This window comes from Corvus moneduloides, chromosome Z, assembly GCF_009650955.1.
Source record: "Corvus moneduloides isolate bCorMon1 chromosome Z, bCorMon1.pri, whole genome shotgun sequence".
NCBI lineage: Eukaryota > Metazoa > Chordata > Aves > Passeriformes > Corvidae > Corvus > Corvus moneduloides.
In genome coordinates this window covers 47,723,745-47,749,407 of record NC_045511.1, presented here as the reverse complement: position 1 = coordinate 47,749,407, position 25,663 = coordinate 47,723,745, and the positions used below count along the sequence as shown (strand labels likewise).

Here is a 25,663-nt window from a genome sequence, read left to right as displayed (position 1 = left end):
AAAGGAACGTCTTGTATTAAATCAGTTTCATCTACAGAACTTTCCCTAGTGGAAGCACAAGCAACACAACGTCACCCATGAAATTTCTAATTTACCCTAGCTACTAACAGAAATATTAAAATGCAGATTTTGCGAACGTGAGGATGCAAATCTTAACTAGAGCGCAAGACGAATTTCAGAATACATACCAGGATAGCTGTGCATTAGGACAGGAGAGACTGCGCGATAGGCTGGATGGTTGGGATCGTACATCTGCGGATACGGATAAGCATGCAAGTACTGGATGTATGACTGATGCTGACTCATTGGTGAGGAAACTGCTACTCTAGCACCCCGAGAGTCCTTCCAATTTACAGGAGTCTTTTGATCATCGTTTTTTATCTTGCTCTCATCCACTGATTGAGAATCAGAACGCTTGACCTCTTTAGGCTCCTCTTTAATGCTTGCTAATGAGACAGGAAGGTTAGGCAGGGAACTTTCCTTGTTAGGTGTTTTTCTAGGGCTGTCTTCTTTTAACTTTTTCTCGCGATCAAGTTCTTCTGATTTTTGCTGATCAAGGTATTTGGGCTGATAGACATAATGATGCCATGTTCGTGAATCTGGATCCTAATACAGAGGAGAAAAAGATTGTTCTGAACTTGGACATAGAACTAAGTTTGTTATTGATATTTCCCATATTTCAGTTAATGTATTTTTAATAGCTGCTTTAATACCATATCCCTATTACATAGAGGAGAGGATTGCTTGCTACAGAGTGCCTCGAGCTCAAAGTCAAACCAATATTCCCATGAAGGAGCAAGAGTCTATTATCAAAATTTAATTCAATTGCTTCATCTTATATCCTCCTTCATGCCTTTAACTAGTTTAATAATGAAATACATATGCAATGTAATAAAGTTCTGAGACCATGTTATTCATAAAACATTTTAATTAAAGCCCACAGAGAGATTTTTCCCACTAGAGAGGAAAAAGTATCTGTGAACCACAAAATTAGAGCTGGCTAATGATATGCCAGAGCACTTAGAATACCTGGAACAATGCACATGAAAAGCTGATCTAGCTGGAAAGATCCTAATACTGCCTCTGACATTACAAACATGCAGGAATCAGTGGAAGTCAGACATTAAAGCAGACTTTTTCAGCTGACAAGTTCGTAAAGTTACAGATGGGGAAGTATTTACTGGATCAGGATCACATGGTTTAATGAACATGTACTGGGCACTGTAAATACTTTTTTACATAATATATTACACAGACCAGTTTATAAACGTGATAGAATTAGGTATGTGAGTTCTTTACAGCACCACAGCAAATTGGTATGGAGAAGTAACAGAAAGACTTATTTTTCTAATACAGTATACAGAAGAGCTAATTGTAAACATTTTCTCCAACTGACAGACAGTTATGGCACACGCCACAGAAATATAAGCACACAACTAAACACTTGGACAGTCTGGTTCAAATACTCACTTGAATCAGCAGAAATCTTCTCCTGCTTAGGGCTGTACCATCCCACTTCCTTTAGAGCTTGCTACTCCCACTCCCCTGACCCCACTGTACCTTGAAAGACAGCCCGTAAGGGTGAAGTCTGGGATGTACCATAGACCAGAACATGAAAGCACCGAGCATTGAGGCTCCAGTTCAGAGCACGGAGACAGTGGCATTGCCTCAAATGAAGGCAATGTGACATCTACGAAGGTCAGCATGAAGCCACTGGATAAAATTCTGGTTACACTGAAGTCAATGGCAAAACTATAGCTGACTTCAATGGAGAGAGGATTTCATCCATTGTGTAGGTCTGTAGGGGCTTGAGGTTGGTTGAGGAGAGAAGGGGAACTTAACTGCTTCAGAAAGGTCACCTTGGGTTAAGATAAAGAGCTGTGCTTTAAGCCAACTCTTCAAAGAACCAGCTCACCCATCTTTAGTAAATGCCAACTGTCATTTAACAAGAAAAAGAAACACTTCAAACCATGTTTCAAATCTACTTTAAGTCCTCTTACAATGAAAGCTGCTTATTTTGCTTGAAATTTCTCATTTCTGAACTAAGCAAAATGCTTAGAATTTACATCTAAAAGAGAAATCTAATTCTATTTTATTCATGCATATAATTTAAAATAGTCTATTCAGGTCTTAAGCCTGGGTTCTGTCACCACCTCACTAGACTTTTTAATTTATTTTTTTGTTCTTTTCAAACAGCTCATCTGGAAGGTTTATTCACAGACTACAATACCATCCAGCATGAAAAAAGGATGGTGGAGTTTGTTTGGCTGCAGAGGCAGAAGAACATAGCAGAATCAGGGAGAAAATCTCACATGACTTAAAAGATAAACCAAGACACTCTTGTTCCATTTCCTGTGATCTTACCTGTTTAAATCTTGTGGTTGGATCTACTCCTGTTTGCTTCATGGAGTCCATAACAGATTTCATCTCCACAGCCTCCTTTATAAGCTGGTGGTTTTCCATTTGTTTGGCTTTGAAAGTGTCAGACTGAAGCTGCTGCTGGTGATTGGAAAGGATCTGTGATTTGCTTGTCTCCTCACCTTTGTTAGGAACTGAAGACCCTATTTTAGTGTTATTTTTGCTGGACTCTGGAGTTGAAGGGGCCTTTGAAATAGTAGCAGATGGAATATTTTTTTGCTTGTTGTCATCCTTCCCAATCTCCTTCAAGGGGGGGTCATTCTTCCTTTCACAGTCCCTCCCACTTTGTGCTATTTTCTGTTCTGCTAGTCTCTGGTCCTCATAATATTTTTCATACTGCTGCCTGTAAGCAGGGTTGGAGGCCATTAAGGACTTTTGGTCCATATAGAGCCCATAGGCATACTGTCCATAATAAAGTGACTGAGCAAGTGCAGGGTGTCTTTGAGTTATTACTGACTGGTGTTGTGGCTGCAAATTAGAGGAAGTGCTTTCGCTTTTCTTGGCATCTGACGATTCTGCCTTCTCTTTCTTTTCAGCCTCTTCCTCAGCCTCTTTTTTAATCTTCAGCCCCTGTGGGGTACTGTTGTTCCCAGCTGCTGGGGCACTGACCTGTCCAGAGTGCAAGTAACTTGGGGAATAATAAGGATCGTAGCCATGGTAATAGGGAGAATGAGACTCTTTTGCTTGAGCTGATTGTGCTGTGGTTGAAGAATGTCCTTTTACAACACCATCTTTATTAGAAATAATATCTGATGGAGAGCTGGCCTTTGACCTCATGCCCTCTGACCTGCTGTCAGAGCCACCATCATCAGCTGCATCAGAAATATCTGAGTAAGCAGGGCTGTTGGTTTTAGCGGCCGTGCTGTCTGCACCATTCTGTGTCAACACGTGCAGTGGGGCCATGGCAGATTGTCCATTCACCAAAGTGCTGCATTCCATCCTGGAGGCACTCCCTATGGAAGGGCTGGGCGCATTGTCTGTGAATGTGTAAACTTTATCAGCTTCAGCCTTAATACTTGCCATCCTGCTCTCTTGAGACTCTGACAGTCCATTAGCTAGCACTTCATTCTTGTTGAGATGGTCCTTTAAAAAATGTCCAGATAAGTCTTTTCCAGACCCTTTTGAATCCTCCAGCTTCCCCAGCTTAGAATCCATCTTGGGGCTGCCCGTCTCTTTGCTTTCTTTGTCCTTCAGCTTTCGCTTCTCCTTTTTCTTCTTGTCTTTGAGTGATGTGAGAGCTGGGTTTACAGTGCTTGGCTCTCCCATAATTGTGGGCTTTGGTTGAATAGGTTTCAGTGGAGGGCTCTTTGGTGTAGCCTGAACAATAGTAGTTGTTAGAGAGGGCAGTCCTGGTATTGTCCCTGTAGTGGTGGTTGTAAAGGCTGTAGTAGGTATAGCTATTAACTGGGGAGGAGTTGGTGCTGGCGCTGGGGCAATGGGCCTGGCTGTTTTCAGTTTGGAAAGGTTTTTATCCACTTTGCAATTGTTCGATTTCTTCCCTTTATCACCCGAACTCTTCTTGTCAATTAACCCTTCAGCCTCCAATTTCGGCATTTCGGTTTGCAAATTGCCATCTGCTACTGAGCAATTATCCAGTGTGGCTGCCATGTTAGAAATTACCGGAAGGCTGTTCAATTCACTGTTCAGACCCTTCTTTTTGCCAGAATTCTTGCCAGTTTTGGAACTGATAACTGAACCAGGGCCATTGCTGGTCAGTTCCCTTTTTCCCTTGGGGGTCCCTGGGGTAGCAATGGAGGAAGGAGATGTCGGTGCTTTTAGCGGATCAAAGCCTGGCAAATTTGTGCTTTGCTCACTGCATTCAAGTGCCACATTACTCAGTGCTTCCTCGCAGTCTGAAATTTTGTCTTCACTGTCAGGCTCAAACTCCAGTTTGTTTTCTGGGTCTAAGTGTGCATGAGCCTGATGGTAACGCAATCCATTAATGTGCTTGTACTTCTTGTTGCAGTTGGGGTGAGGACAGTCAATCAACACTGGGGAAGAGCAGCCTTGGTCCAAAAAAGTAGCCTCAGGTTTCCCCTGTGGGGTGGTAGGAGTGCTTCTAGAGTTAGTACGAATGCGTTTTCCAGACTTATTGTCCTCTGAACTGGAGTTCAAATCTAGCTCCATAGGAGGCTTAGATTTCCTCTTGTTTGTGGACGAGGGGCTGGCTTTGACTTCATCCATGGCGCAGTTTGGGGGTGTTCTGCGCCCACTTGCGTTAAGGCTGCCCCTCCTCCCCTTCCCATTGGCACCACCTCGATTTTTATTCTGAAGTCCTCTGGACTCTGCAAAACTCGCATCATTCCCAGGTACAGCCGCAGCTGCAGCGGACCTTGCCCGCTTCCCCCTGCCCCGTCCTCCACGCATTTCCAGGTCGCTCGTTGGCGATTCACAAAACCTGTGCAAACAATAGATTTCATCAGCAGGAGCCGTGAACTAAAAAAAAAAAAACCACCACCACCACGTCTCATAAGAGGACCGTCACATGTTAAAGGAAAGATGTTCTTCTGACAAATGAGAATATTACAGTGTCAAAGGCAAAGACATGAAAAAAGGACAAAAATGGCAAGGACGGCTAATTAGAACAATGGAGCAAAAAATTTTGTTAAGAAATTAAATTAAAATCTTAACAAATTAAAAAATTTGTTAAGAAACTTAAGAAATGTATTTTGAAATTAACTGCTCTCTGACTGAATCCCATGTATTTCCCCTCCCCTCTCAAAAACACAAAAGTAAAATAAAAAAGAACTTCCACCCCACATTTCACCCTGGAACAGAGAACTATTCGTTTCGCTGGTGCATGTTTTCAATTATAACCAGCTGTGTTTTATTAATCTCTGTACCGTCTCTTGCCTGAGATTAGGGGTTAAAATACAGCAGAGAAAAAACAGACTCAGAATGTTTGCCTACCTAGGAGGGGCCCAGTCATGCTTTGTGCAGTCCAACAGTGTTCCCACGTAAGTCTTGTTCCTCCATGTAACGTTTACCACTAGGACACCTGTCAGTGACCAAAAAACAATTATCACAGTTAGAACAATAACTGGGATAGACTTTTTGTTTTGCTCTTTTATTTTCTTCTTTTTTTTTTTTTTTTCCTGTCCTTCCCCCACAAAGTAAGATGTTTATTCTCATTTGCTTTCAAACACTCTGGTCTGTATTCTTCCTCTTTTCTGGTTTCAGTGACCTCAAGTTAAAACCCACAGGAAAGACAGCAAACGACAAAGAACAAGAATGTGTGCATGCATGTGTGTGTAAGACAGCTTGCCTGTGTGACTGTGTGTGTGTAATCAAGATACAGATGACAGAAGGAAATGGGTTTTGCCATGTCCTGCTGTAAAACAGCAACACTCACCTCTTAATTTTGCTGTTATTGCACATAATTGCTTTCACTTGGCAGCCAGCCAGCATAAACTAAGCACCAGTTACAGTGTTTAAATCAGAAGGTGACTGAGAAGAATAATCTGCTTTGCTTTGAACAATATGATAATGATGCTTCTATTTACTTGAAATTACTCATATCCAAACATACAAACACACACATGTATGCACTGCAAGTTTTGTTCAGTAGATGTATCTGGAAAAATGTATTATTTGCCTTGCCTTTGCTTCTGAGAGGGAAGTGAGGGACTAGACATGAAACTTCAACCATACAGCAGTGAAGGTTAAGAGTAATTGCAATATATATTTATATAGGAAGAGGGATCCTTTAAAAAACCTACTGTAATTTAATTGCTTTTCCACTTATGACTTTTATTAAATGCAAATTTGCCTGCCTAAAGCAGAATTCTAATTTTGTTTTATTTGAATTATCCCTGTAAAATTTGTAAATGGTAAGGTTATTGTAAGTAACAGGAAAATAAATGCAGGGGGTGCCATTCAAATGTTTTCAGGTTGCCCTCAAATGCTTCTTCACATAATTTGCCATCATATTTATGGACTAGCCAGCATAATGACCCCTTTAATTCATTAACTGCCGTAGATAAACACAAGGTAGTATTATTGAACCAGACATCTCTTCTCATTAGAAAACACACTGAAATAAAAAATACATGTCATCTAACAAAGGAAGGCACAATACAAAATGTTCCAAATATATGAGAGGCGTGAAGACACCAACTTGCAGCTGACTGCCTTGCTTTTCCTCTGCACTTCCCTTATTCTATCTGCAGCGTCTGTAACAGATACGAAGATGGCATTGTGCCAGAATGTTTCCAGCCCATCTTTTCTCTTTGTCTTACCAGCGCAATTTCTAATTTTGCACTAAAATCATCGCTCTCTGCTGAAGTGAGGTGAAGTTAACACACAACCAGCTGCTCATTTCCTCAGGGTTCTTTTAGCAGCAGGGAAGTATTTTAAATGTTCTTAGCAGAGGTACCAGGGAAGAAGGGATTTCCTTGAAAATTCTCTGTAGCAGATTTAAAATTTATCCCCCATATGGTTTTTCATTGTGATTACGCAACTGGAATTTTGTACACTGGGGTGAATTGGTCTGAAGCATGAAAGACAAATAGCACTTCCAGCCAGTGTCAGAGCCAGGCTTTGAGTACCTAGAAGGATCATGGTGGAGGTGTTTAAGGAGAGACTGGATGTGGCACTCAGTCCCATGGTCTACTCGACAGGGGGGTGTTGGGTCATAGGTTGGACTCCATGGTCTCAGATGTCCTTCCCAGCGTAACTGACTCTGTGATTCTGTGATCAGGGTTAAAATGCCATGCTGTATTTTTATGACTTAGGCGAACTAGGCAGCCTGCAAAGACACCAAGGCTGCTTTATCTTGCCCCCTGTGTAGGCATGAAGGCAGCCAGGGGGTGCTGGGGTTCAGGGAGGAGGAGGAGGAGGAAGAGGAGAACAATCCAGTACATCCAAGAGGAAATGCCTGTCAGTGGAAATGGGATTTCTTACAATGAGCAACTCCAAGCTATGTTCCCACTTGCCATTCACACCCTCGAGAGGAGAGATTATAAAGGTGTTTCTCTGGCAGCCTTGATGCCTTCCTTCCACTACAACAGCTTGTCATCTGTGACTCTGTAAGGCTTCAAGTGAAAATCATGAGTATTTTCCACCGGTAAATTCTGTTATGGCATGCAGCCCATCTATCTGCAGCAACACAGTTGTTCCCTCCAGCCCACATACCAATGTTTGTCCAGTCTCCTTAATGTACCAAGCAAGGAGAGCTCTCTGACATCCCACAGAGTAATATTGATGAGCTGTCTGTGCCATTTATTCTTCCCTAGCTAGTTCACCTTTATCCATTTTTAAAAAAGTAATTGTTATTTTTGTGGGGATTTTTTGAGTTGGGGTTTGTTTCTTTTGTTTTCATTTGTTTGGGGGCGGGGGGGCAGTGTTAGTGAAGGTTTATTCTGACCTAAGCATCCATCTTTCTTGATATTTGTAATCTTGCTGATCTCTACATGTACTTTATTCATTTATTAATTTATATACCAGACCTAGGGATAGTCTGTAGAAGGCATAGAATAGTGAAAATAATAAAAGCCCCTGAAATCAATACATATTTCAGTAATTCTAAGAAGGCAGTTAAATGACCTTCCAGTGTAAGAAAGTCAGTGTTTCAAAAGCAAACACAAGTTCCTCCCTTAAAGTCTGCTACGTATAGCATGAATACATATATATACTTACATATACATACTATATGTACATATATATACAATTTAACTCTCGTTAAATTTGTTACACTTAGCAAAGATCCCGTGCAAGTAGGAGAGAATATTAATCTCCACGCTGTGTTAGAGAAGCTGTGGCAAGGAATACATTTCCTTTCCCTAATGGACAGCACATTGCTCAGCCCCAAGTAAGATTCCACAGAACTGGCAGGGAAGGTAGCTCATTTACTCCTCTAAGATTATCATAGAAATGGGCGAGGAGAATATAAGTAACATGAGAGGTAGGACTGATCTAAGGAAACGTGCAACTGGTGGAGGCTTATTAGACCAAGGCACCGGAAAATTAAAGTGGAGATGACCGAGTTGGTAATCCACACAAAGTCCTTGATGCAGTGCTGAAGAGAAAGGATTGTTCTTCTAAGTCAGGGTGTGCTGTTTGTCCTGGCAAGGACTTCAAGCTCAAACCAAGAACCTCTGCTGAGCCTGAGCTGTCCCAGAGGCAGAGCTAGAGCAGTGTCCAGCTCAGCTCCAAGGATCACCCATGAGTACGATGGCCATGCACTCAGAGATGCACTAACCCTTCTCCGGGTCGTTCCAGCTCCTCTGTGCATGTGTGTGCCCACGCACCCCCTCCAACCTTGTGAAGGAACATATCACATACAGGACCAATCCTCTCCAGGGCTGTGTCAAGTCATAAAAAGTCACTATAATGGGACTTCCTATTACATTAGACTACCCATCATGTAGCAATAATTTATTTAACATTTCCTGAACAAGAGAGAACGTGCAGTCTGAGGAGGCCACAGGTTTCATATTGTCTGAATGCAAAGATGAATTTTCACCTTAAGACAAGCTCAAGAGGCTAAACTTTTTAAAATAGTTATTACTGAAGAATGGGAAAAAATTCAGATGTTTGTAATGAAACGTACCTAAGGGTATTTGGACTCTCTAAGATTCTAATTTAGGAGGAAACCTAGCCAAATATCTAATTCTGTTCTTGTGAGGTTGGATCAAACAACAGTGACTATATACTACATGCCAATGTTTCTTTGAGCAAGTAAGGGTGTCAACTCAAAGAGTTTAACCAATTACCAGAGCACAGTTCACAAGAATTAGGTGTAATAGAGAAAAACTTATGTTCCCAAAATAAGGGTATATATTTTTTGGTTTAATTTGGATTATCATTCCGTTTGCAAACTATGTAACTATTCACAGTTACAGTATATCCAAAATTAGCAATAATTTCTGCCGTCTTCAGTGTCATGTGTCCTAAATGAAAGCAAAATAGAATATTAGAATTAGAAGTTCTGAAGTTACTACCCAGGCTACCCTTTATCATTAAAGAGTAGACATAGTAAGTAATGAATATTTTATGTGTGGGAATTAAAACATGGTGTTATAATGTAAGAAAATGGGGTCATGTTACCCAGAAGTTTTACAGTTCACCTACTGTAGTTTTTCTGCCAAAATCCATTACTAGCCAAGGCACGATCATACACAAAAGCATTAAGGCATGACAGTGGTACACCCAGGATGTCACCTGGTGCCCACCACTGTCCATAGAAGCTCCTCCTTTAACATCAAAGGTGATGTCATTAGCCTTTTAGGAGTAAGAAGAGATGCTGTATTTTGCTTTTTTCCTTCACAGTACAGGTACCATTATGAGCTCTTTTTCTTTTCTCATCATAATCATAACCACAATGTTTATGGCAAAAAATTTCCCAGACAGGAAGAACTAACCCATGCCTGTAGGAGCACAAAGCCATTTTATGTAAGCACTTGTGATAGATAAAATGTACAAAACAACTGTGACAATTTGTACTTGAATTTTATTATGGGATTAAAGGTCGTGTGTCACAAAAGCGGTATGTAAGAAAATAATTTCAGAAACCTATAGAAAAAAACACTTTGAATGAGTTCTGTGTATATAATGTATCTCCTCTTCCCCCCTTCCCACTTCCTCCTTTTCAGTGACTGCATAACAAAGACTGGAATCAAAATTTGCTATTTAGTATTAACTATATGTCATAGAATGAACTATGTCATCACAAATTGGAAATGAAGTAACTAAACTTGTTGCTAAGAAATGCAGATGTGCTATTTGACATAAAAACATCACAATCAAAGGCATTTTCAGTACCAGGCAAGGGTACTGTTCATATGGACTGCTCTGGCCCCACACTTTTAGCAGACACATTTACACTCTTGCAGATGTTCCTTCATTTAAAGACAAAAAACCCCTGAAGTATCTAGTCTAAAACAGATACTAATCTCTTTGATTTCTTGACTCTCTTTTCTGCAATGAACATAAGCCAAGAATTTTTATGTTTGTATTCAAAACTTTGAAAATGAGATCATGTGGTGAGGAATCAAATTATCACATTACTATCCTAAATGCAGGCCCCGGCTTTTAAAAACACTGGCTTAAGAAAACAAACATGTTCAAATTCCAATACAAGTAGACGCTACTCAACTAATCAGACTGGAAAGCCTGACTTAATTTTTACAGCATAGACTGCTTTTGTGTTCAGACCCACAGCAAATGCTACAAAATCTTGGTTTAGTTCAAGCTGATTATTTTATCAGGAAACTCAGAAGACAGAATGGGTAAGCCTTCATTTTTGTAAAAGGAGCTGCTCCCTCTGCTCTTAGTAAAGAATCTGGCCATAAGTATCTGCAAAATTCTGGAGAAAGCAGATCTGCTCAAACTCTTTCTGAACACTTTTGTAACTGATTTGTTGAAGAATATTTAAATGATCTCTCAAAACTAGGAATGATTTGTCTGCTTTTCAGTCATCAAAAGTCATGTATGTTTAAAAAGTCATGTATATTTTAAAATTCACATAAGTCACTTACACTTTAACATAAATGGATTCCTCTGTGGTCAAAATTCCGAAATTAACAGTTCTGCCTACTACACCTTTACTATCCTGAGTATATTTTAAAACAACTTTTGCTGATGCCACAGGAAGATCTCCAAAGTATACCACCCTTTGCAGAATTTTTTAATAAGATTACTTCTTTAAAAGGTTAATATGATAAATAAATCCTTGTGGCAAAAATCTCTGTGGCATAGCAGTTCTTCAAGGCTGAAATGCAATCCCTGGTATAGAGAAGCATCATATCATTACTTGATGTAAAATTAAGTAAAATCAATTCCTTGTATCTTTGTGACTAGTGAATCTACAGATTTGTTTGCAAGTCAAATTTGATTTTCCTTTTGTCCCAGCCATGCCAAGTACAAATAACACAGACATGCCTGTGCGGCTCTGCAACATGCCTGGGATAGCCAGACCATGGCATATTTGTCATCAGTGAGTACACCACCACCATCGATTAAACATGTGTTATTCTGCATGTGGCATTGCAATTTTTTTGGTCCCACATATTTGACATCATTTTCTAACAATACTAAAAGGATATGAAGTGCAAAAAGCTGCAAGATGAAAATCTATATTCTTAGGATTATCTCAACTTTTTTGTTGCCACTGGTTTAGTAAAAGCAGTGTAACTCATTTGCCTCACAACCAACATATCCGCCACATCATCATCAATCCCACATCCACATATACACCTGCAATTCATCCAAGCAGAAAAAACACAGTACAATGTTTATATTAGACTTGCAATGCAAATGGCTTATTTCTCCTTGATTGCTTCCATCCAGAAAGTAATCTAAAATTAACAGCAAACATTCTACGTATGAAGCCACATCTTATACACTGAATGCTGATCTGGGAGACGTACAGTTTATTTACTACTTTAATCACACTCTCTGTCTAGCATGGCACAAGAACTTAACTACATCTACAGCAGGTGCACATGTAACAGGCATCAACATCAGTCAGCCTGAGAATGTAATTATTGTCAGGTGGCCTGAAAATGCAAGACTGTCGGGTTGGCTTTTTTTGTTCTGTTTTGTTGGTGGGATTTTTGGGGGGCTTTTTTGAGAACCCTATTGCTGCAGTGAATGTTTGAAAAGTCACTTTAACCACATCCTGTAATCAGACCATCTGGAGCACAGATCTGCAATTAGTCATCCTGGGCACTGGACTTTATCTGAACAAATACTGTACAGCAATGAAGATGAGAAGATTGGATAGCATCAAGGAAAAGAAGCGTAATGAAACATGTCTGGTATAGTCATAAACTGCTGAGGCACTTAGCTGTGGTGTTAATTCTGCATTCTGTACTTTATGAAAGCATAGGAAGTTTAAAGGTTATAGGGCTGAGAGCCTAAACCCTGCTATTTTAGTTAATGTTGCCCTGCTGGTGGCTAAAGCTGGGCTACAAACTACAGTAGCTTCTGCAATGGCGTAACAGAGTAAGATTAGATCTGTGTGATTTCCAGTAAATTCTGAGTAATGACAACCTAAATTTCATGGATAGTTTATTTGAATGTCATACCCTTTCTTTTCGTTTCATTATGAAGTTATTGGTAAAATTAAATCTTTTGAAAGGGGGAACTACCACCCTGGTTTGAAAGTAGCTGTTATATAGAACCTATTCCCTCGACATGCATTACATATTCCAATTTACATTCAAACAAGAAACAGCAAATATACAGTGAGGAATAGCTCTTGGAAACGTGGATCTGGGCCATCAAGCAGACAACTTTTTAATCCTACCTAATAATTACTGTAATAGATTTTCTTAATCTAGAAGTTTATCCCAGTGCATATAAAAGAATAAACACTGAAATAACTGAAGAAATCCTGTTTCCCCATGAGCCCATGTGCTTAATACACAAAAGAACACAAGCCACTTCCATCACTGTCATGTCTCCCACATCCTTTGTTCTGAAGCCTGATGGGCTGTATTGATTTGGGAAAATCATTGAACTTCTTGGAAAACTAGACTCTAGCTTATTCACCACCATCTATTTCTTTCTCAGGAAGACAGGTGGTCAATATTCAGTTGAATGGTCAGCTAAAAGAAGCTCTGGTTTCATTTCTTTTTCCTGCCTCCCTAGCAACATTATCCTCTTCCAGCTTTAGTATAAAAAACCCCAGCATGTTAGGAAGACATGTAGCTGAGGGTAAGCTGAAATGGTAGTTTCTTTGGACAAAGCTATGACTGAAATGCTGGGGTCAGGCTGGCTCTGGAAAACAGGGCAGCATCTAATTAAAGAGCTCGTGTCCCTTATTCATTATAATGATAGTTGTATTTTTTCCAGTGTATATATTTCTTCTAAAGATGGCCTGCCTAACAAATAACCAGTGACCAAGATCTAGATGCAAATGGAGAGCTGAAAGAAATATGAATGGTCCTAATCAAATCCAAGGCTAAAATTCACAGTCATTAGAAGACCAATAAAAGACTCAATGAAAACTGGGTAGTACACCAGAAATTACATCAGATTGGGTCCAAAATGGCTTGTTGATTTATCCACAACTAAATATTTCTACTAAAATATGAGCTACTTAGAGTGGTGATTTTGAAATCTATGAAGCCACAGCAACCCACATAATTTTTTCCTGCCAGATTTATATAAAAGTGATTAGAATTTGGCAGGACCAGGAAAACTTTTGGATAAATTGCTGTTACATCTCTTGAATGTCAGACCACATGACTGCAGTGTTTACAGGAAAATGTGCAATTAATGTTATTATAAACTAACCATAGGCTTCTGACCTCTGGAGTACAACTAAAGAGTTAGTTTTTGTGCAGCCCATACCTTTTCTTTGGCCAGAGTAACTGAACAGCTTCAATGTTTCACCACAGCTTGAGAATAAAACTGCAGTCTTACTTTATTTCAGCTGATACTAAAAATGCGAGTTGAAAATCATTTAACATCTGTGTGTTCTGAAGAAAAGCATATCTGTTTCAGAAATAAAGTATTTTGTTTCTAGCAGATTTTTTTCTTTTTTACTTCAGTAATCATAACTGTGATTCACATAGCCTGACACTGAGAAGTGTCAGAGTCTCAATTTTAGAAGAAGTAAATGCTGTTCTGTAATCCCCTGAGTTTCCCATTCACTTCTCAAGGAGTGTTATTTCAGCTCCTCTGTTGCTGGCCTGTTGAACACATGGACGCTCTTCTGACTTCTTGTAGAGCAAAAGGAAAAGAAGCCCCACAATCCACTGCCTTTGCTTGTACTCCAGGACCATATGTCACTTGAGATAAGCAACAGAACACAGGGCTTTTCAACTAATCTGTCACACTTGCTTCCTGCACTCTATATTAATTACAGGAACTCTTCAGCTACTTACTTCTCTCCCAAACTGTTTCTCCCTTAAAAGCAAGTAAATAGCAAAGCAAAACAAGCCTGGAGCATGGGGGAAAGAGCTATTGTTTCAACACAAGAAGTAGGGCCAAAAAAGGGAAAACCAAAACCATTTTTTTCTCACTCAGACAAGCATTCAGGAGTTCCTTTTAAGAATTATCTGCCTCATTTCTATTCTTCTTCTCAGACATCAGACCACAGAAATACTGTTTTCATCAGCAGACTGTTGAGAAACAGCTGCAGAAATGGGGAAGCTGGTATAAATTTATGTCAGTATGCGTGTGTGTAAATGTATAAAAAAAACCCGACAAAAACCCCAAAACCTCGTAAGGAGCTCATACACTTTTTTTCTTCCTAAGGCGAGTATTAGGATATCTCAATAGAAGTTTTTGTCCCAGCTCTGAACTCTGCTACTGTGGGAACTTGAGTAAAACCCAAGCAAATAACAGATGACAAAACGTACCTATAAACCTTCAGGTGTCTTTGGTGATTAGTTTCCCAGTGCTGTACATCATGATAAAGTGCTGCCAGGTGCAAACACTGGTACAATTATTTATCAAACAGTAGAGTAACTAATGAAACATAAAGGAATGGAAGACAGAAGAGAGCGAATTTATGGAAAAGAAACAGCACGAATAAAGAAACAATTCCAATCCTGAACCATGAAAATTCTTCCAAATCTGTAGACTGCAGATACCAGAATTGCAGTCGAGCCAGCCAGACAATTCTGCTCAAACTCAAAGCGCTGCTGCTGATCCATGTACCTCATTGGGACTGAGAAGCAGAGCCCCTTATAAATTATGATGCTTTATTTAAAGTCAAAGCATTTATTTGCTTTTGTGCCAGCTTTGGATCCTTTTCATCTCTAGCTTCCAGGCCCAAGAGAGAACACACTCCTGTAGCTCTGCTGGCAGCCAGCTGTGGCCTCAGTAAATCATAAAGCCTCCTAACAAGCCATTCTTTACAAAGGCCAACTGCAGTTAGTAGACATGACAACTTCTCTATTATTCCACTCACTAGAATTTAAAATAGCAATTTAAATCCGTGGCTGAAAACATTGAAATCTACTGAACTGCATTTTACATCTTTCTCTCTTTGCATTAAGCTTCACTGATTTCATGAAGACTTCATTGTCTTCTGCCTGGGAAAAGGGTAAGTAAACACCTAAGACAGACACATCCAAGACAAAGGGGAGGGAAATAAAAACATTTGGGATTTCTTTTGCAGAACTCCCTCAGGTTTTCTTGCTACAGCTAACAAGAGACAAATAACTCTTCTTTCATTTAGTTTATGGGACTTGCACAGACACATCATTTATGTTTGTGGATATAAACTCTATTAAGATCTGAATACAGTAGTATGCCACCATGAAACCTCACAGCAAAATACATAAAAATGAAAGTGGTCTATAGGCAAGCATTGGGTGTACATAAGAGTCCTATGAAAACTGCAAGTGTAAATGATGAATTCTCTTTCTTCTACCTTTTTCCCACTCATGCACCAAAAAGGAATCAATTTGGTGTGGCCAGGCTCAGCATTTCTAATTTTCCTCTATGTAGAAAAAGCAGATCAAACACCTTATAAAATGGGGGCTCTTCTTCCTACACAATTGCTTCAGTTTAGGATTTGGTGTAACCTTATTTTAAGGTCTTTTGTTACTATAGCTAACAGATTGTAAGCCAAACTATGCTTGAAACTTCACCTTCTAGATTTGAAAACCACAAAACAAATATTATGCATTGCCAAAGCTATATGCTACATAATTTTTACAGTTCTTATACTACAAACTAGTTATTTTCTTTGAAAAATAGTAGGCAGTGTTATCCTTCCCATTATAAAATTCTTGCATTTTTGTAGTGGAAGAGATGCCGCTGGCAGTCAAAAGTGTTTCAGTTATACACTTAAGATACCAGTTCAGTTTTGTAAACGAGCCTAATGAACTGTGACTAATAGTGTTCTCCTTGAGCAGAAGTAAGGTAAAAGGGCTTTTGTTAGCATTTGCTGAAGCAAAGTACTCATTTTGCTGGGACAGAACAAAAGTGAGCTACTTGTTAGCTAGCCTACTTCAATAGGTGTCAAAATTCTGCAGAGAAGTTCACCGTGATTTTCTTTCCTATGTTTTAAATTATCTTCCAAGTGGGTAAACTAGTAAAACATCTAGTTAACCAGCTGGCTTACTCCAGCTGCTTGACAATACTGATGCAATGCAAAGGCAGACTACCGGCAAAATGATATCCCACTAGAGACGACTATACTTTCTGTGAGACTTTCCTTCTCTTGCCAGCAACTGGTTGAACAACTTTCCTGTAAGTATCCTTTGCACACGCTGTCCCAATTTCTCCACCTATTAACAGCAGCCTGGCTAGTTTACCGAGGCCTGCTGTGATCTATGCCTCTACTACAGCTTCTCTTGGCTTTTTCATGCACTGGAGCTGATCAACTTTTGACCCTCATAGGTTTAGAAACAAAACTATTTAGACCCTGAAGACAGCCCTGAAGACTGCATAAAAGGTAGGCAAAAACTTAGGATGCTAAGAAATCTAATATACTCAGCTGAAAATCTCTGTTTCTTTTGGCAGTGTGACATCCCTAAAAGGATTATCATAGGCATGCCCTCCCTCATCAAAAGTACAACCACCATGATGACAGAAACACATATTTCTATACTGGGAGACTGTTTTCCCATGTCACTAAAGGGGGGAGGAAGACTGGACTTTCAGACATTACTTAATTATTTCCTTGGTCAGACAAACAGTTTCAAGATAAAGCTTGCTTTACTCCAGAATCTACACACAAATTTCTGTATAAATTATTGACTGCACTTTGGCCTCATCTGAAATGTTGGCCCCTGAGGCTGATAAGCTCTGACCCCAGGTGACACATCCAGCCCTCTCATAAGAGGCAGGAACATTATTGCTTTGCACTGAAGACTGCAGCCCAAGAGCCAATCAATCAAGCTCCCTGACAGCTTTTACAGCCTCCTCACATTAGGCCTAAGTCAAACTCCAGGGCTCCTATTGTTCACATTATTCTTTTCTTCCTCTGCTCTGATGAAGTTAGAGCAAGTCCAAGGCTTCAATGAGAAAGAAAGGCTATTATGAGCAGCTCAGATTTTATTGACTCTGAGCTGTACAACAATGGCCCCAAAGCCTTTTTCTTGAAAGTAACACATTCCTAATTGCTAATAATCATAGGCAACAAAGATCAGTCCTTAGACTTATGTGAAAGAAAGGTACAACACTGACATAGATAGAATTGTCATCTTTACATACTAAGAAAGATTTTTGAAGATAATTTTATGCACACCAAGAAGGATAACCTTTCAGTCACACAGAACTGTCATACAAATGTTGCCATGTACCATAACATACACATAGCTTGTGTATTAGAGAACCAGTGACCATAACAGATTTGATTAAAAATATCCCTAGTGGAATTGTGCTATGCTAACTGTGGACAAATGAATATTTTCTTCTTTAGTCACCCTATAGTATTTCAAGATCAGTATCACATTGTGCTCAAAATGAAAAGACTTTCAGAACTAATCATGATGTCATTATTTTTTCCTAGTTTTGTTCTGAGGTCTGAAGATCATTTAAGCGGGATTTCTACATGTGTGACAGGGAAGAAAGAACACTGACTTATCTTTGAAAACATTCGCCCTTCATTATTACTACTAATATTAGACACTATGATTTCAGCTGCATGCATAAATCTTAATACCACCAACAGGTGCTGTCACCACATACACAAAAACCTTTTTTGTGTAAGAATTTCAACATTGTGTAACATGACTAGATTTTGCAGTTGACAAAGATGTCCTTGTCTTTTTGGGCTTTTTTTTTGTTTTGTTGTTTGTTTGGTTGGTTTTTTTTTGGGGGGGTGGTAGTGGTGGGTTTTTTTAAATTAACTTAGCTGTAGCCTTAGATGATTCTGCCATTGTAACTTCAGCTTTTAGGAAAGGATCGTTTCATTTTAAATTACAGACAAGAAATTGGCAGCCATAAGTGAAGGCTTATTTACTTTCTTAAACCTGAATCTCAGTACTAAGGCAGCAAGATATATTTTCAATTAAACTGTTTCATCCACATATTTTTAGTGCTCCAACTTCACAAGTGCACTGAACTGGTATAAGATGCAGAGAGCTTTCTGGGAATGTGCTAGCTGAAAGAACAGCAGTTTCCTTCTGCTAAATCCTCTGACACAGCAGCTTGCCTTTTCAGCTGTCATTCAGTCCAATGTGGCTTTTCATACAAAACCAGAGGAGATCAAGTGCAGATTAAAAGCTTGTTTCAAATGAAGGATTCCCCTCCCTCCCTGGATTTCAGCTGAAAGCATATTTACACCCTGAAGAATGAGAAGAACTCATAATTTGTAGTCCATCAAATATCTTATTTTCAGATTGTGCTTAAGTTTCACAGTTACTTTGGTGGACATCTGAATAAACAGAGCAGTAAGCACTGGTAGTGCTGGAATAGCATAATAAAAAGTAAAAATTTCAATTTATTTATGTAGACACTGTAGATCAAACAGTCACAGTATTAGTAACTCAAGTTTTTATCCTTATGAATATTCTTTTATTTCCTTCCTTTTAAATAGTACCAACATTAAATTTCTTTTCCCTACAGGGACATAAAATGTGACTGAGAAAAACCAGCCAAGCAGTGTGAAAAGGTAAGCACTGCAGCACCTGGGACTGTACAGGGCTTGTAGTGTGCAAGGGTTCCTGTTTACAGTGCTGCCAATTAGCTCTCACTCACAGGCACTGTGTTCAGCTTGAGCGTTTTTTTTAAGGGAAATAAATGTAATACTATTCTTGTCAACTTACAAACCGGCAAGTAATGCTGCTATATTTAACCTAGAAGCTGTTTTTCATGGGTGCTCTGAATGATATCTAATTTAGAAAAATGACAGTGATTTTGCTGAGCTTTCCAAAATCAACACACGTTTTAGTTGAACAAAACAAAAGGCTGCTGAAGCACATTTATCTCTCTGATGATGTATATTCACTAAGTACAGCCCATAACCCACCTACTCAGAGCAGCTTTAGACAGCTAGCCTCACCCACAGACTCTTACCATTTAATGAACAGTCACAGCCAACAAATCTTTTACCAACAGCCCGATGGTTGCTGTTCCTTAGGACTCCAGGCCCAAAAAGAAATTTGTCACAGCTTTAATAAATTTTACAGATGTAATAGGTAAATCCAATAAAGAAAACAGGGCTTTTATGAAACAAAAAATCGACAGAGCAGAAAGCTGCTCCTCAAGACTGTGCGCAGGCGCACGGGGCTTCTGCTGAAGTGAAATAGACAATGAAGGTTAGGAAGCATGAAATGACAGCCTTCTTTGCTTTTCAGGGAACGTAAATTTTATTCACAGAACGTAAATCTCAAAGTCATGGTTTTCAGTCTGTATGCATGAACACACAAGATTGACTTCAAGGAGATTTGGAAGTATTTAACTCATTGCTCAGAGATGCAAATCCCATCCTGTACAATCATTATTGTAAAAATAAGAGAAAAAAGATGGGTGACGTTTCAAGGGCTCTGCCTATATGTTTTCATTTTTCAGATAGTCACAGATCATTAAGCTTCCATTTCAAATATGGACATGCCTGCATTGAAGCACCCAAATAAATCTGTGTAAGTTCTGCATGTATTAGGGCAGCTTAAAACGCTTAATGAATAATACAGCTTAAATGAAAGCTTAAATCGTGAATATGTTTGCCACAACATAAAATGCCCATGCCTAAACAGTCCTCCCTAAATGAGCAGAAAAAATTCAAATGGTTCAATAAACATGGCAGCAGACTTAGTGTGGATGCAGTGCTGAAAAATTTTTGGAAATGCATATAAGTATTTCTTGACTTTGGCACATCTGTTGCAGCTCAGAGTGGTTTTCTTATAATTCAATACCTCTTTCATGATACTTCACTGCTTATCGTAAAACCAATCAGGTAGAAAAAACTGCTGTTGTTAAATTAAAAATCCCAAACCACAGATTCTTAAGCATGGTGTGTCAAGTTAATACATTATACCATTAAAAAATTCTCTGCAGCCTTTTCTAACTGAAAACAGATCTATTCTTGAACACAGATGAGCTTCCCCTGTGTCAATAAACACAAACTGATTCTGTTTAAAACACAGAGGAAACTGGTTAATTTCTATCTCAATAAAATTTATGAAGCAATAAAAACTTTGTAGTACAAGCTGTGTGGTTTGTTTCACTTCCTTGTCACATGAATTAATGAGGAAAACCCTTCCCTTCATTCTGTTATGCAGATTTGCGCTGGAGAGTACAACATACACTGACCAAAAGCCCCAAGGGCCTAATTCTGATTTCCATGCCTCACCTGCTACTTCTTCATAAATTTTGGCAAGAAACATTTTCATTTCCCATCTTTGTGATGACAGTGCTTGTAAACTCGATCACCACTACACTGTCGATTGTGCTTAGTAATGCAGTATAACTGATGTGGGGGGGTGGAAGGAAAGAAATGTCATGTCTGAACTAGGGTCACACTAGTATTACCCTTCGCTCTCTATTTATGATACTGAAAATTCCAACAAATTTGAATTTTTGCAACCCCTGACCAGGAGCAAGAGGGAAGGGGAAATGAACTGAATGCCTGAAAATATATGCCTGTAACAGCAGGAGCAGAAAAGACTGATAAAGATTTTATATACAGCATTAAGTCAGATTAAATACAATTCCTCACTCCATGTTTTATTGTCATTTATGTTCTTTCTGGCCACACGAAGAAAGCTGCTTCTGACAGACCACAAAAGCAAGGCTTCTGAGAGTGTTTTGTTCTTTCTCTTCAAATCCTCTGATGCATTAGTTTTCTGATCTCTCTCCTAATATAAAACTACAGCTCACTGCTTACATGATCATCTTTGTCAGAACAACTTCCACTCAGACATCAGCTAATCCACTACAGCTAATGGTTTCTGTCAGGATGGAAGCAAGGGAAATGATGCCATCATTTACTACATGGAATAATCTGCATATCTCAAATGGACCTCCCCTTTCATGAAATGCCAGTGGTGATGTATCAAACCCTTATAAAATCTAGCTCCCTCAGTCCTAGCCTGTGAATGTGGTTTCATAAATACATTTAACCAATGCACTTTTTCGTATAGCCCTAGAGATTGTGGGGTTCACTGGGGTGGATATTCACCCTCCTACTGGCTGAGAGACAACTGCATGGTAAGACTGCTCTCCTGCTCTTGGCTCTCCACATTATTTATATGGTTAGAATCTTTTAACTCACCTAACCTGCCTTATAAAGAGGAGTCTTGTGTTTCAGGAGACAAGGTTGCCTGAAGAGATGGGTAATCACCCACCATATAAAGTTTAACAAGGGAAAGTGCCAGATTCTGCAACTGGGACATGGCAACCCTGGATGTACGGACAGACTGAGGAATGAGAGGCGGGAGAGCAGAGCCACAGAAAAGGACCTGGGAGTCCTGTCAATGACAGCATGAATAGGAATCAGCAGTGTCCCTGGCAGGCAGGGGAGCCACCCGTGTCCTGGGGTGCATCAGGCACAGCATCACCAGCCGAGCAAGGGAGGGGATTGTCCCGCTCTGCTCTGCACTGGGGCAGCCTCACCTCGAGTGCTGGGGGCAGGTCTGGGTGCCACGACACAGAAAAGCCACTGAGCTGTTAGAGAGTGTCCAAAGGAGGGCATGAGGATGGTGAAGGGCCTTGAGGGGAAGCCGTGTGAGGAGTGGCTGAGGTCACTTGGTCTGTTCAGCCTGGAGGAGACTGAGGGGAGACCTCACTGCAGTTACAACTTCCTTGTGAGGGGAAGAGGAGGGGCAGGCACTGATCTCTCCTCTGTGGTGACAGTGACAGGACCCAAGGGAATGTGCCAGGGGAAGTTTAGGTTGTACATCAGGATGAGGTTTTTCACCCAGAGGGTGAATGGGCACTGGGCTGCCCAGGGCAGTGATGACAGCGCCAACCTGACAGAGTTCAAGAAATATTTGGACAATGCTCTCAGGCACATGGTGTGACTCTTGGGGTGTCCTGCATAAGGCCAGGAATTAGACTTCATGATCCTTGTGGGTCCTTTCCAATTCAGCATATTCTATGATTTTATGAAGATGACCATTTGAAACCACAAAAGTGATCAGCAAAAAGTGATACTGTACTAGCAAAAAGTGATACTGTACTTGTTTTTTGTTCTCTTATGCTTCCCATGCAATATTCACCAGAAGATTAAGGCTGCTTAAAAAGAAGGATAAAGTAGAATCTCTACTTTCATTTCATCAGGTAAAAAAAAGCAGCACTGACAAAGGAAGGGTGGCAATGAGGAATAAAATCAGACCTCCATATGTCTCCACCCATGGGCTCCTGTTGATGAACTGCATCTCTGAGCAGTAGACAACCAAATGCAGTAACAACAGATGCCATAACAAGAAGTTTGTAACACTCTGGGAAGGTGTGAAAGGAATGACAGTTGGCTGCCTTTTTCAAATCTCCGGCAGAAGCCTCTCTCCTCACCCAGAAGGCAGCCAAGGCTGTGGCACCTTTTCCTCACAGTTTCACTGTGTTCAGAGGTCTTCCCAATGATCTTTGAGTGCTTTATTCAAATAATTGTTTAGATTACAGAGGCTGGGTTTCTTCTCATAGCCTGTCCTCTGTGACAGAGACAGAGTACTAGAGATCAAAGTAAGACCATACGTTTGTTACATCTGTTAAGGGACACAAGAACATAGAGGTCTTTCTGCCCCTTTTGGGAACTGAACAAAAGCAGGACTGGTAAGTGGATGTTTTCTCCTGGAACACCTTTCTAGTTCTGGTTGAAAATCTTCTGCAAATGTCATTTTGAGAAAGAAAATTACAATTACCTATGAAAACTCTACAGAAGGGACTTGCCTTTGAAACAAGAAACACCAGTGGAGATTTGAAGACTGAAGATTTAATAACAGGAACTGATATATTCTTGTTAACAGAGATCTGAAGCTATCTAAAATGGCTACCAGACTACTCAAAAGAGAAGGAAAGTACACTAGGATTTTATCCAATGTCCATGGAAAAGATTTGTAGAGGATTTGTCTTTTTCCCTTCACCATACTAGAGACAGCCCAAACCTAGTTAGCATTGTACTTTCTAGAAGCCTTATTTTATTTTGCATAGGCCCACGCACAATCAGAAACATTTGCTTTTTAGTAGGAAACCTTTTGGGGACAGACAGATAAAAATGCTGCTTGGTGAAATGAATCAGCTTCCAAGGAAGAAGGCTGCAGGATACACAAGAGCTACACCAAAAGAAATCCACATCAAGTTTTCACGATCTCTTTCCAGCTGATAGGATTGGTAGGCTGGCAGAAAGCTGCTACCTTTACCCTTCGTTTGAATGTTTTGAAAACAGCAGGATTCTATCGAAAAACCTCTTGGGCAAAGATTCCCTGTTGCCCAACAGATGTATTCTAACTTTCCTGTAAGATTTGCAAGCTTATATTACTTTTAGCTTCTGTCCTCTGAAAAGGCTTTTTTTCCCCTTTCTTGATAAGACTGCTGGGTGACTAAGACCTATTTCTAAGAACATGAAAATTTGCATTTGTTCCATTAGAAATGCAAACTTGACCAAAGAGTTCACAAGGACTATAAGTACGTTGTTTACACTGAGAAGATCCTGAAGATATAAGCACGGTCATGAAAAAATCTGTATTTCCTAAATATGAATTTAACAACTATTCCTTTCAAAAAGTTTCCTTTTTTTTCTGATTTTTTAAATTATTTTTAATCACCAGTAGACTAGTTCAAAGACTTGAGACAAAAAATGACAAAAGGCAAATCTGGTAAACTTGAAAAACTGGCAACTGGAAGTAAAACATCCTTAAACTAAAAGACCGTAAAGTGATTCTTTCAGTAGCTAGACTAAGGCAGTTCAGAAATAATTCCACATAAAATTACATCCATATGAGTTTATTTCAAGTACTTTTAAATTTCACAAGCCAACAGCCAGTGTTTTAGAAAAATTAAGACCTATTTTTTCTCTGATATATATATCTTTAGGGGTTTAATATGCCCACTCCCAGTATATTTGGGAATTGCTGAAAATGACCTCCATGGACAGGAGGCTGTACCCTAGAGATCGAAGGCTGTCAGAAACATTCAGAGAGTAGAAAGATAATTTTTCTCTCCAATATTTAACAGTCACAAGACAGTCAAGGAAGAACGCTTCCAATAAGATTTAAGCTAATTTTGGTCTTTGTTTTTGAGAGCAAAGGCATTTCATAAAGAACCTTCCAAATTTATCTGGATTTCAGAGATTCACAATTATAATCAATGCAGATGTAAAGTATGAAATGGTGTCTAGATTCTAAACTTTAAACTTACTTTTCTGACTCCTCATCTCACCTGTCCTGCCTAGAGAATGTAGCAGCCACAATCAAAAGCTGTGTGGTTATTGGTTAAAGGTCTTTTTCTTAAAGGTCTTCCCAATGGGAGATTAGTAAACTATCTGCCTACACAATTAGAGAAATATGGGGCTTTCTCTTGATGTCCATGAGAAAACATCCTCTTTCTTTTAGAGAGTCTGTACAGAGAGAAGTGTAATGCATTTGTAAGCTAGTTGCTCACTGCCAAGGAGATTCATGGTTAGACAACCAGATGGATAATGACTGCTCTTTGACAGAACTATATGGCTGACTAACTGAGAAATTCGTATGAGATATTAGACTTCATAAAACTTCAGGAGTGCAAGGGAAGATTGTGGAAAGAAACCAAAAGAAGGATGAATCAAAAAGAACATTAGTGGTAAAGCTCACTTTTACTCTTTATCTGTCACGGGGAAATAAGCTACAGGGAAAACAGCACATAACTAGGAAAACCTTCAATACTATTACCACTGGATGGCAGGGAGAATGAGAAAAGTGGGAAGACTGAGAGCGAAACTGTCTCTTGAAGGCTGTCTGCCAACTGTCTTATGGATGGCATAAATAAAATAGACCTGGCCACATCTTTGAGACCTTGAAGAGTTGTTTTTTTTTCAGTTCTCTCCAAGCAAAACTCAGCATACAACCAATACCACTCGAAGAAACAAACAAAAATGCTAATGAAGATTTACTGCTAGAAAAACATTCCATTGAAAATAGTTTAATAAACTGAAGAAGAGCAGTATATCCTCATTACCCTCCAAACTGAAACCAATAGCTGTCCTCGCAGAAGGAAGATTAGTGTTATTTATGTGCCTCACTCAGACTTGATGGCATTCTTGGATCTTGGTATGCTGTACTATGTTTATAACACTGCCTTCCCTCATTCCTCATAAGACAGCTTTAAAAGATTATGTTGCACAAACGCAAAGGTTACTGGAGAGGCATCCTTCAAAATGTTGAGGTATTTACTAGCTAGGTACTGGTATGAAAAATTAAAGCTT

The 25,663-nt window shown here is 39.6% G+C and overlaps 1 protein-coding gene across 1 annotated transcript in view; it reads right to left on the bottom strand.

Moving 5' to 3' along the window:
• ZNF608 (zinc finger protein 608) overlaps positions 1–25,663 on the bottom strand; it is an 81,202-nt gene that overhangs the window by 2,931 nt on the left and 52,608 nt on the right. Inside the window, exons 4-6 of the mRNA XM_032096669.1 lie at positions 5,329–5,416; positions 2,365–4,816; positions 189–606 (exon numbers count right to left, since the gene is read on the bottom strand). Coding sequence (XP_031952560.1) covers positions 189–606; positions 2,365–4,816; positions 5,329–5,416 — 2,958 coding nt within the window. The remainder of the gene's footprint in view (positions 1–188; positions 607–2,364; positions 4,817–5,328; positions 5,417–25,663) is intronic.